Below are 13746 nucleotides of genomic sequence, written 5' to 3'. Positions count from 1 at the left end.
ATTTGTTTGGCAGCTATAATTTTAAAGTATAACTATAAACATTGATAATATAATCCGATACTAGAAAAGCATAAAATGCAAATAAAATTGTAATGGATGGTCTTAAATTTGAATTCAATGATATAATATCATTGTATACAAAATTATGAAAAACGATTCTGAGCAGATGATTTGTCAGTCTAGGATATTTTATATTATATTTATATTATTACTTATTTTAAATTATTATTATTATTTATTACGGTAAGTAAGTTTAGTAAGTATTATAAAATATAAAAAGGTGGATAAGTGGATGTCGCTCTGCTGTACAGTAGGTTACAAGTGGGTCACTGTAATGGATGCTGTTAAATTTGAATTCAATGATATAATATCATTGTATAAGAAAAACGATTCTGAGCGAAAACAGTCAGTCAGCCTATGATATTACCAAGTATATTTGATGATATTATTGTGAATAAAGTAATTTATATATAACCTATTTACGCGGAGCCTTGTTTTAAATTTTCAATCCTTAGCCATAAAAGTTAAACATTTTATACATTTTTAACTACAAAATAATTAATAAATTATAAATTTGATAAATGTTGTCAAAATTTGAACTTTAAATGCATATAAAAAAAATTGTGCCAATGTATTTTTAATATTTTTCAACTGCTATTAGAACGACATATCAGGAGCCTTATATTAAATGTTCACGCTTTTTTACCCAACAAATAAAATTTTATTGATATTTATAGAAAAAAAACACTAAAAAAATTGAAAACTGACAATGTCCGTAAACAGCTCAAAAAGAGTCAAAATTTTATGGTGTATAGAAAATGCTAATATAAACATTCAGTGAAATTTTCAAGTATCTACAGTCATTCGTTTTTTAATTACGATAAAATAAGAAAATTGTTACATGAGAAATCGAGTGAATATCAAATGTTGTAAAAATATAAATTTCAGACGCTCATAAAAATTTAATTTAAGTTTCTTGTAAACATTTTTTTTTGTTTGATAAAGGTAGACAAACTTAAATGTTAGAAATGTCAGATATATAAACTGTAATAAAGGTTATTTAATTAATCATATTAATTACAATGATTGTTAGTCAATGTGCTATGACCATGTCGGCATGTCCTTAGTATATTATAATATACAATATAATAGGTAGGTAAGGTAGACAAACTTATGAGTTATGAGTAATCTTATATTACATTTTCAAATCTTAAATTTAAAAAGAAAAATTTTTATGAATTCTCAACTCAAAATAATTTGCTAATTTTCGTGATTTTTCCGTATTTTGTTAAAATTTTAACTTTAAATGCTTATAAATAAAAACTGTGACTAAGGATTTTTAATTTTTTTCATCTGCCTTTGAAGCAATAACCTAGGAGCCTTCTATTAAATTTTCAAGCTTTTTTACTCAACACATAAAATTTTATTGATATTTATAGAAAAAAAACTAAAAAAATTGAAAACTGACAATGTCCGTAACCAGCTCAAAAAGAGTCAAAATATTTTCAAAATTGTATGGTGTATTGAAAATGCTAATATTAACATTCAGTCAAAATTTCATGTCCCTACGGTTATTTGTTTTAGAGTTACACCAAAAACCAAAATCGATTTTCTCGAAAGCAAATTTTGCGTAAAAATTCCTGTTTTTCCTTAATTTTTCTTTTGTTTTTCACGTCGCCTTTGAAAATTACTGGGAACCAACTAGATTCACTTTCCTATCAGAAAAGTTACTGTTGGAGAAAATCCAAGCACTTTTACTGTCCTGAAAGGTGATGACAGACACAAAAATAAAAAATAAATTTAAAAAATTAAAAAATTAAAAAAAAAACACACATCATTGTAAAATCAATACATTCATCGCTTCGCTCAGAATCTAAAATAAATTACCCAATAAAGTAATATATAAATATTTTACTGTATGGACGACTGCCGGTCGTCCAAACACTGCACGTGTGTACATGCGTACGGTGTACCCACTACCTATATGCTCCTGGTATCCGATAGAAATAACCAGTTCGCACACGACAATCAAAATATGTATTAGACAAATGTAAAGTAGGTAGTAGGTAATTTATAACTATTTTACTATTTAAAAATGTAAAATTAAGAATATTATACAATTAATTTTCTTAATTTTAGTAGGGGAGCGATCGTCCCGTCGTCCAAACCACGAGCCGCCACTGATTACAAGGTAGTGTAGATCAAGTCACCATAGGACGTATAGCCGTTTATAGGTACCGTAAACGGCGTAAACCAACTGAAGCGCTAAAACGCTAAAAAATGTCAACGTTTATAAGTCCATTTCTTCGCATATGAATCTTGTTGAGTTAAGCTTTAACGCCTTTAACTAAAGTTCTTTAATATATTTATGTAAATTAATTTGGTTGTATCAATAGGTAGGTTAATGAGTATATACTATACACGCAGTGCTGTAGACAGGAATTTTCATTTGAGGGGGGGGAGGGGTAAATATACATTATTTTTAAGGTAGAACGCGAGGTAGTGTTCCTGCACTAATATTATATATAAAAAAAAAATAAAAAAAAAAATTTTAAAAACACACTTTTCCATAAAAACATTTAAAAAAAAATTTTAAAAATTGCACTAAAAAGACAAAAATAATTCTCTGTACTTAAAAATAATGAAAAATTTATTGATGAAAAATTTAAAAGTGTGTGGTGCTCATACACTTGACATATATTCCCAGTCACTATCTTATAAACATGATTGAACAAAGAAGTGTATGTGAGACTTTCCTTGGCTTTTAAATTTTTCATCAGTAAATTTTTCATTATTTTGCTCTTATACTTGACATATACTGCCAGTCACTATCTTATAAACAGGATTGAACAAAGAAGTGTATGTGAGACTTAGCTCGGCTTTTAATGTTTTGTATGATGCACCACACACTTTTAAATTTTTCATCAATAAATTTTTCATTATTTTTAAGTACAGAGAATTATTTTTGTCTTTTTAGTGCAATTTTTAAAATTTTTTTTTAAATGTTTTTATGGAAAAGTGTGTTTTTAAAATTTTTTTTTTTATTTTTTATTTTCTACTTTTTAGTTGAAAGTAAATATTTTTATTAAACGTTTAAGAAATATGTTATCCGGTGTTTTCGGTACCTATATCAGAATACCGGTATAATGTTATTTGGTAATAATTACCGTTGTTACCATAGATATTATAATAATGGATAGGACACGCCTATACTTGCTTCGTAAGAGGTTGCGGTTTTTTTTGGGGAAGAGAGAAAGTTCAATATCTGCGAGAGATATTACGGCGACGTCGTGGGGACAATCCTTTTTTTTTTTTTTTGGTCCATGTCCCAAAATGACAACGGATTATTGTATTGTCATCCAAGACCAAGGTCTATACCAATTTTCAGAATTTTTCATCTTCAAAAAGTGCCTCAAATCGAGCGCGCAAGATTTGATCACAGACAGACGTGAAACCAAACTTAAGAAAAGTGTTAAAAAAGAACAAATGGGGATCCATGACCCATTACCGTCACCCAGTGAATACTCCCATGTATACACGGTATTATTGACGAATGATGGACACCTAGAAAATGTCAGCAACAAGTGCCGACAACAGCGTTTTCCTAACAAATGGTGGAAATGATCCGGTAAATCACGATTCCGTACGTTTTACCCACGCTGTAGATAATACGGTGTATTAACTTCCTATGTTTTGATTAAGTCATTTTTTAGTCGTATTTCGACGGCATTTAATGCGGGAATTGTCTGCCAGAAGCGCTAGGAAGGCCGATTCTTTAAATAATTTTATGTAGCGCTGTATATGGATTAAAACTTAAGGAACCATTATAGTTTACTTCCCAAACGATTTTTTGGAAATGTTAGTACTTTTTATTTTTTAACAAAAAAAGTAAGTAAGATAGGTAAATTTTGATTTCACCAACACGTTTAGCATATAAATATCAACATCTCATAAAAATGTAAATTCTTAGTATTTTAAATTTAAAAACACGATTTTTCCAATAATCGAGCTTTTTGAAGTGTTTTTCGACTATAACTTAAAAATTAAGTAATAGCGATTTTTTTTCAAGTAAAACGAGCAAAGACAAATGTTGTGTTTTATTTTGGGTATTAATTTCCTTTTAATTATGTAACCTACCTATTAAATTGTATATTATAATATACTAAGGACATGCCGACATGGTCATAGCACATTAACTAACAATCATTGTAATTAATATGATTAATTAAATAACCTTTATTACAGTTTATATATCTGACATTTCTAACATTTAAGTTTGTCTACCTTTATCAAACAAAAAAAATGTCTACAAGCAATTCAAATTAAATTTTTATGAGCGTTTGAAGTTCATATTTTTACAACAATATTGGATATTCACTCGATTTCTCATGTGGCGGTTTTGTTATTTTATTGTTATTCAAAAACGAATAACTGTAGATCACATGACAATTTTACTGAATATTTATATTTTCATTTTCTATACACCATAATATTTTGAAAATATTTTGACTCTTTTTGGACTGTTTATGGACATTGTCTGTTTTCAATTTTTTAGTTTTTTTTCTATAAATATCAATAAAATTTTATTTGTTGGGTAACGAAACGTGAAAATTTATTGCAAGGCTCCTGATATATTGTTACAATAGCAGTTGAAAAATATTAAAAATACAATGCACTTTTTTTTTATAATCATTTTAAGTTCGAATTTTGACAAAAATTAATAATTTTAGATTCTGAGCGAAGCGATGAATGTATTGATTTTACAATGATGTGTGTTTTTTTTTATTTTTTTATTTTTGTGTCTGTCATCACCTTTTAGGACAGTAAAAGTGCTTGGATTTTCTTCAATAGTAACTTTTCTGATAGGAAAGTGAATCTAGTTGGTACTTTGGGGGGGGTCAAAAGTAAAAGTTTCCCAGTAATTTTCAAAAGCGAAGTGAAAAACAAAAGAATAATTAAGGAAAAACGGGAATTTTTACGCAAAATCTGTTTTCGAGAAAATCGATTTTGGTTTTTGGTGTAACTCTAAAACAAATGACCGTAGGGACATGAAATTTTGACTGAATGTTTATATTAGCATTTTCTATACACCATAAAATTTTGAAAATATATTGACTCTTTTTGAGTTGTTTACGGACATTGTCAGTTTTCAATTTTTTTAGTTTTTTTTTCTATAAATATCAATAAAATTTTATTTGTTGGGTAAAAAAGCGTGAAAATTTAATATAAGGCTCCTGATATATCGTTCTAATAGCAGTTGAAAAATATTAAAAATCCTTAGTCACAGTTTTTATTTCTAAGCATTTAAAGTTCAAATTTTGATAACATTTATCAAATTTATAATTTATTAATTATTTTGTAGTTAAAAATGTATAAAATGTTTAACTTTTATGGCTAATGATTGAAAATTTAAAACAAGGCTTCATGTAAATAGGTTATTAATAAATTACTTTATTCACAATAATATCATCAAATATACTTATATAATTTGCTGACTGACCATTTTCGCTCAGAATCGTTTTTTCTTATACAATGATATAATATCATTGAATTCAAATTTAACACCATCCATTACAGTGACCCACTTGCCCACCTATTTATGATGTTTGCTTCCAAAATTACATTGATTTGGAATATTTTAGCAGGATATAGTATATTATACATTTTATCTGTTTTATGTTTACTACTATTAATTTCAATGTTCCAATCCCTGCATTGGTTAAATTCACTTCAAGGAATTTAGAAGTATCTACTTTTTCAAAGGTATCAACATAAAAATTATTATTTTTTAGAAATTCTATAATATTATTATTAAATTGTTATATCCTTGAGCAAATAAAGTAAAAGTTTAATGGTTACGCTCAGATATAAACATTGCCGAAATATTGGTATTTTACATTTAAAATAAAATGCCATTTAATAAATATACAGTATAATATCAAATTTATTTATTTAGTTTGATAAAAAAAAAATGTATTTAGTAAGAATCAAAATATAATATAATGTTGGTACATAATAAGTATAATAAATAATATCAAATATAATATAAAATAAAAATATTTAGATGATTTATCTAGTTGTATGCAAACACAAAAATGTTATAACAACAATGAAATTAATAAATTGTTAAAAATAAAATAATAATTTCTATGAATGTGTAATCAGTTTTAAAAACAAATTCACTTAGTTTACATATCTAATTATTTCATAAAAAATAAATCACTGTAAACAAAAACACGAAGAATAACAGAGATCAATAATTTTCAACTACAAGAAACATAAAGAACATTTTTAATTTTTGGTTTCACTTTTGGGAAAATAATAATATATTATACTAATTTATATAAAGCAAATATACACTATTATAAATGTAAGGATAGTACATACATTACATAAAATAAATGACAGTATGTTAATAATTCAAAATAGTGCTAGAGGTTTAATAATTATAATGATGCTGTTAGCTGATTCATAGTTTATTTTATTCAAATGGTCCTCATATAATTATTTTTAAGCTATATCAACATCATTAGTTATTGTTTGTAACCTCTTGGCTTATTTCCGCCAAAAAAAACTGATTTACGTTATTTGGACCATTTTACAACCCAGAGTTGTTTATATGAATTGAGTATCTGTCCATGTCCAAACAACTGAAGTGATTTGTAATTTATTTACAATATAAAAAATTTAATCTATTTCATATTTAATACTTATTAGGTTATTTCAATCAAATTTATAGGTCAGTATCATACCAAGCAGCTACTTGATTGTTGTCTTGAGGAGGTTCAGGTAAATCTCCTAGACGACCAAAATCAATATCATTAGCTGTTACTACGTCCATCGGACTACAGTTGGATTCTTGTTGAGAACATATTTCTAAACCTTGCATAGAGTCTATTGGTAACGTGTCATACCCTTAAAAATATAAAATCAATTGTTCATTATTTACATAAATTACACAATTAAAAACTAGCATATTAGATTAATAGAATCATTATAATCTAATCTAAAGCCGATTTATTAAAAATTATATTTAAATGTTTTATACAAGAATTAACTTAACAAATATAATTCAATTGCATTTGTTAAAAGTTTGGTAGGAGTAAGATATTAATCGTATTAAAATTACTTAAATAACAATTGTTTGTTGTGTTCCCTGACCACGTTTTCATAATTCCTGCTCTAAGAGTTTTTTAAAAAGCTTAAAAATTATTTTGTAGTTAAAACTTACAAAATATTCAACTTTTAAAAGTTGAAAATCAAAAACAAGGTTAAAAAAGGGTTAAAGTTTAGTTTTTTAGAAGGTTAGATTTTAGGAAAGAGTTCCTATTTCGGAAAATGTGGAAAAGGGTTTAACTTTTATAAAAAATAAAAGAATTAAAGTAAAATAAAAGGGTTGTATTTTAACAGGTTTTTTAAACGAGTAAATTTTTATACTTAATACTTTTTTAAAAAGGGTAAAATTTACTTTTTACTTTTTTTTTTATCAAAGTTATGCCAAGTAAAAACGACTAACTTGGTATAGCTTTGATACTTTAGAGTTAATTCATACACTTACGTACAAACAACACGGGGTCCGTGATCTACCGCAGGTAGATTGCTTACCTGATAATATACTGCTGCGAATCAGAATTTTTATTCCGGGCAACAGAAAAGTTAAGATAGATCTAGAACATCATACACGTAATTCCTGCTCTAACGGTTTTCCCAGAAAGTCGAATTTTCCACGGGTGGGGCTGGGGTAATGTTACTATTAAAAAATAGGGAAGAGTTGTCCTATCTTGTCTAGAGAGCAGCCGGTACAAAGTTTTAAACTAGCGACAGAGCTTGACAACACTGGCACTTATAATCCCATTCATTCTAACTGTTCCCATATAATATATTGTTAACAATTTAAATAAAACATATTTATTTTAATGAAACAAAAATTTATAAATATTAAATATTTTTAATGAGGAATTTATTTACTTTGTACTTACTGTTAATGTAGAATTGCATGCAAAACAAGCGCAGAATTATTAGTATAGTTAAGCAAATTCAGCCACTAGATCTAAAACATGTATGTACCTGACTGTTGATGGTAGTTGTTACGTCTCATTGGGCCCATTCCATTGTGAACGCTACCAAGTCCGTGACTATACAAATCGTATGCATCCTGTTTACAAAATATAAACAAAAAATCTAACTACTGTACAAAACAATAATAAAATAAATAATATTCCATGCCAACACTGCCTAGGTGTACAAAACACCATGCATCAACTTATAAAATTATATAATATATATACATTTTTCAGATAAAAAGCAACAATGACACTTTACTGTTTATTCGAAAACATACCTCAACAAGCGATGTATGCCTCTGGCTAATAGAAACATTTTATATTAAATCAGACTTGAAAAAAAAGAAGTCTTAATGATTTTAATTACCTGAAGATCAGGCCCCATTCCAAGATCATTAGGTGGCCATGTATTTTGATCTTCACGGCATAGTGAATTACTCAGCTCTGCTGATAACCGTTTTTTATAATCATTTGGTTTATCTTCTGACATTCGGAATAAAACTGCTGCTGCATATGTTGCTTTAAACAAAATTACAAAAAACATGATGCATTTTTTTTTTTTGTTATTTTATAAATTAAAATAATTTACACTTACCAACTCCTTCGTTACGGGAATGTAATAGTTCAGTTAGAGGCGCTGTCGCACCTTCTGCTTCAATCATATCTGCTCCATCTTTATCAATAGCTAACTCGCATAGTGCACCAGCAGCCACTCGTTGAACATTTTCAATATCATTAAATAACAATTGAACTAATACTGCTATCAGTCCTTGTTGGGAGCGCATAAGCACTCGATTGTGTGATTCTCTTGCAAGAATATGCAATGCACCAGTAGTGCCTTCAACAATTTCTTCCATGCGCACTCCATCAGCATATACACCACCTGATTGTGATCTGCCAGATCCTGCTACACTACTATTTGTAGATGTCTATAAAGTCAAGTTGAAAATTTTAAATATAAATATTAATTTTACGGATCAAATGGAAAATTGATAATACATATATTAATATGCATACAGTAATATATTACATGGGAGCCAGAAAAAAAGTCTGGGGAAAAAAAGTACACGGAAAAAAAGTCCGATTTAATTTTTTTCGGAAAAAAAGTCCGACAAGAAAATTATTATACAAAAAAAAAGTCCGGTTTAATTTAAAAAAAAATAAAATTACTAAATGTATAATATATAATATGAATTTAATTTAAAACTATAAATAATTAAAATTTAAAACTAATATTTATTTCGTTTTCGAATGCAATGGCCAATATTAATTAAAAATTCTTCCACCGATATTTCGTCAACGGCCACTCTAGAACATAAGTTTTTTAAACGTTCACCGGTACGTTTTTTTGGTGTTGGAATCCCTTCACCTAATTCTTGTTACGCTATTTTAGCTCTATCTACTCCTAACACTTCACGCATTTTAGAAATTAACTTCCATTCATATTTTATCTTATAATACAGATTAATTGTGCTATCTTTATTGCCTTTTAATGTACACGATTTTTCTATCATATATTCTAGTATATTTTTTCCATCTACCTTACCTTAATACCTTCTATTTCTGTAGATTGTATAACGACGTGAAATTTTAATTCTTTATAGTTTTAAATTATATTAGATCATACCAATCATATATAATATTATTAATTTTGAATTAATTAAATAAGTTTAAATATTTTTTATGAAACAATAAATCAACCGGACTTTTTTTCCGTATAATAATTTTCTTGTCGAACTTTTTTTCCGGGATTCATATTACATACCCTTTGAATATCTTGAAACGCTCTCATCAATAAACGTATTAAATGGAGAATTGCGCCGTGTTCTCTTAATGGCACATGGTTTCCTTGACATTGAGCTACATTTCGAATTAGTCCAATAGCAGCTTTGACAAGTGGCCAACGGGAAGGAGGTTGTAACAACTTTACTATAACTTGAATACCTCCAATGTGACGTATAGCATTTTGAGCACTATCTGATTCAACATGTCTAGATGTCAAATGTCTCAAAGCACACACCTGAAATGAAATTATGATATTTTTTAATTCAAACTATTTAATACAATTCTATCTAAACAATTAAATTTACAGCTGGTTCAGTTATTTCTTCACGATCTCCAGCATTCATAATTGTCTGTACTAGTGCTTCAACACCACCCACTTGAACCACAGTAACTTTATTACGTTGATTATTACAAGTCAAATTTGATAAAATTCCAGCAGCACAAGTAACTACATTAACATCTGAATGGTTTAAAGCAATTACCAACGATTGCAATAACTGTTCTAATCCATCAACCTTAAAAATAAAAATAGTTTATTAGCAAACTTATTAATATAATAATATATCTATATTAATAAAATGCAGTGTGTGTGTGTGTGTATGTATATTTGTAAGCAATCCACAGCCAAGACTATCACACTCATGGCTTTGGTACATCCTATACCTGAGGCACCACGGAGCTAATTTTTATATTTTGTATTAAAAAGAAAGGCTCACCAGGGATTTGTGGGTTCACAAACTAATATTATTTTGTTTATATACAATTGCTGACAGCAAATTAAACAGTTATTATAATCAGATAAAATTTTAGACCTGTATTTTATATTTGGTCAAATTACTGTGGTAAAAATATGCGTAGCTTACATTTAACGTAGTTAAAAGACAGAGTAAATCCACTGTCGTTATTTAATTTATCACGGTCAACGATGTGCAAGATCAGCTGTAATTAATTACATTATAAAATCATAGACATAAAACAGATGACACTTATGCAAATTCAATTTTTGCACGATTTCATAAAATGTTAGTCAATATAGATTCAGTAAGAAAATAATTATAATAATAGGATATGATTTTTAACCTGTAATTTATATTTTGTCAAAACAACCTAAATCACTGTTAAAAATTTTTATAGTTCACATTTAACAGTTTAAGAAGGGGTAAATCTAAAATCCACGGAATTTAATTTGTCACAGCCAGATCTGTGTGCAAGATCATTTAGTATATGATACAAATTACAATTCCAACATAAATATATTTTGATTCTAAAATACCTTAGTTCCGGCGTCAGACAAGTTACGCAAGGTCCATAAAGCATTTTGTACCAAACGTTGACTGCCATGTTGTAAATGCATAGCAAGAGCTTGCATGCCACCAGCTTCCACAATTGCCGGTTTGTTACTTGAACACACAGACAAAACTGAAAAGAACATTTATTTATTTATTAAATTTAAAACGATAAATATTAAATAATAAAATTTAATACCTTTCAAAACTCTAGATGTTGTCCACAAAAGCTTCTCATAGTCATATGAACGCATAATACGTACAAGTTCAATAGGTCCTTGAGAGGCAAGAATAATTAATTTACTTTCTTGATTACCATATGCTAATATTTGTAAGCAATCAGTTATGATTGTCAAAAATTTAACATTGTTACGTTGCAAAAGCGCTACCATTTTTTGTAGACCTCCAGCAAGACGAACTGCCATTTTTGAACCCTCTTGGTGTAGCAATAAATTATGTAAAGTTGTTATAGCATAATATAATATAGACTCGACAGGAGAACTAAAAAATATTTGTATATTATTATATAAGTTAGATGAAAAAATGAATTACTAATTAGTAATTACCTAAGTAGTTTAACCAAAGCTGGTATTCCTCCACTTTTAAATATAGCTAAAAGTCCTTGTCGATGATGTGATAAATTATGTAGAGTACCAACTGCACCTTTAGTCATTTCTAAATCATTACTATTTGACAATGCTTTCACTAATGCAGCAACCATCTAGACATCAATCAATCATTAAAAAAATAATCTATTAAATATGAATAAAAAAAAATTTAATTTACTTGAGGACTATTCATGATTGCATGTCGTGATGCTTCTTTTTTCGATAATTGGTGAACCATCATGGCAGCTTGTGATACAACAACTTGGTCTTCATCATTCAATAATTTTATGAGTTCTGGGATAGCTCTAGTTGCCAAATCAGCATCATCCTAAAATATAAAAATGTATATTTAAATATTAAATGTCACCTATAATTTAGAATTTAGTATTATAAAAAAGTATTTACCTGATAATTAATCAAATTAACTACGGCATGTTTAAGCATTTGACTAGGCTCAGCTAACCGTTGGACAGCTGTCAACTGTCCTTGATTGAATTGTGTAGAAGGAATCTCAATTCCTTCTTCCAGTGTTTCTGGAAACATCGCTGCTCTTACTCTTTGAGTACGTGACTGACTCAGTTGTTGATTCATTTCTGGAATAACATTTTAGTTTAATTATTGATATGTAGTTATTTAAATATAATTATGCTATTTACCATCAACTTGATCTTGAGTAAACCCATGTGAAAATCCTTGATTAAGTTCATAGATCAATTGGTCACGTTCTAAATCATCTTCTTTGTCAGTAATAGAATGCGCTTGGGTGGTTCCACCAGAGTGGATACCGGACTCTGGCAAGTACTGCCCACCTTGTTGCCACATCATGGCTGTATCCTTTGAATAACCCGTGTTACTCGGCACTTAACAAAATTTAACATATGAAATTAAATTAGGATTTATACTTAATGGGTAGATGCAATCATAATAGTAGGTTGTTTGACAATATGATACTTACACACTCGTGATTGATACATTCTGTTAGAGCTACAACAAAAAAATAAATAAAAGAGAGTACTGGTTAATATGATACTGGTACGGTTTGCTTAAGTCTAAATTACATGATTTTTTTATAATATAACTCCACAATGGTAATGATATGGTATTCCTTAAGATTGTATGACTCATAGTATATGTTTAGTCATGCATTGTTTACCAAGTATTTGACACGATTTGTACAGCAGTTACCTACCTATATGATTCAACTGGACACGAACAAAGATTTATCTTATAAAAAAATATTATAGATATCAATAGTTCTACAAAACTTTGGTTCCTCTTGGAGGAGGGTACGGGACGGGAAGCAAGCGATATTGCTCGATTATTAATCGCGAACGGATGGGATTAATGTTGTATCGAGTGAGTAAACGACGTCGCATCGAGGACACTTACTTTTGAACGATGTCCGGAACCGCAGCAATACAATCCTCCAACGGAATAGATGAGACGATCGGTAGGAAAAAAATGAAAACACTCAACGCGTAAACATTACCGTCTCGCGAAGATCGGTGATATTACTACTGCCGCGGAACGCGTAATATCGTCCGGCGCTATCAACGAATTATTTTACAATATTTCTTTCACTCGGACCTCTGAGTCACGTCCGTCTGCGGGAGTTTGTCGGACAACGAAATATGGCCGAGTAGGCGTACAATCACAACAACATAATAATAATAATAATAATAATAATAGGAAAGAAACGGAAAAAAAAAATACGACAAGAACGGATTACTCGGGAGCGGTGGGGGCGGCGGCGAACGCAAGCACTGCACTCCGAACAGGATAAATACACTATAGCACTGCAGCAGAGTACGATTCGGCGGTGGTGCGTGGTGGTGTAACACAACTATTTACTACGAAAATACTACGCCACTCGGCGGCAGTGTTCGGTTGTCGGGTCGATACGAATATTTTCCTCGCCGACACGGATTCCGTGGCAGTGTGACCGCCGCCGCAATATTATCGGGCACGAAAAGCCGGAGATGTACAATAATAAGAGTTGTTATT

At 29.2% G+C, this 13746-nt stretch overlaps 1 protein-coding gene across 3 annotated transcripts; it reads right to left on the bottom strand.

Annotated features, from left to right (window-relative positions):
* Positions 1–5926: 5926 nt before the first annotated feature.
* On the bottom strand, positions 5927–13548 carry LOC132940803 (armadillo segment polarity protein). Of its 3 annotated transcripts, none has more exons than XM_061008557.1 (14): positions 13132–13548; positions 12698–12726; positions 12399–12602; positions 12148–12335; positions 11921–12070; positions 11701–11855; positions 11334–11635; positions 11122–11267; positions 10154–10363; positions 9829–10083; positions 8659–8992; positions 8431–8582; positions 8068–8155; positions 5927–6915 (listed from the first exon to the last, which is right to left on the bottom strand). In XM_061008557.1, exons 2-14 carry the CDS (start codon positions 12714–12716, stop codon positions 6734–6736), a joined length of 2385 nt encoding a protein of 794 aa, XP_060864540.1. In that variant the 5' UTR covers positions 12717–12726; positions 13132–13548; the 3' UTR covers positions 5927–6733. The 3 variants fall into 3 exon arrangements, with proteins under 3 accessions (XP_060864540.1, XP_060864542.1, XP_060864541.1); XM_061008558.1 differs by lacking the exon at positions 8068–8155 and adding an exon at positions 8342–8366 and having other exon boundaries at positions 6798–6915; XM_061008559.1 differs by lacking the exon at positions 8068–8155 and having other exon boundaries at positions 6750–6915.
* Between the last annotated feature and the right edge of the window lie 198 nt (positions 13549–13746).

Source organism: Metopolophium dirhodum, chromosome 3 (assembly GCF_019925205.1).
Source record: "Metopolophium dirhodum isolate CAU chromosome 3, ASM1992520v1, whole genome shotgun sequence".
Lineage (NCBI taxonomy): Eukaryota > Metazoa > Arthropoda > Insecta > Hemiptera > Aphididae > Metopolophium > Metopolophium dirhodum.
This window is presented reverse-complemented; position numbering and strand designations above follow the sequence as displayed.

What these genes read in the sequence shown, in the direction of transcription:
- LOC132940803 (XM_061008557.1), bottom strand. An exon ending in GAATGGGGCCTGATCTTCAG is followed by an intron (nt 8,156 to 8,430) that starts GTAATTAAAATC and finishes TTTTGTAAACAG; the next exon opens with GATGCATACGATTTGTATAG. An exon ending in CAACTACCATCAACAGTCAG is followed by an intron (nt 6,916 to 8,067) that starts GTACATACATGT and finishes TATATTTTTAAG; the next exon opens with GGTATGACACGTTACCAATA.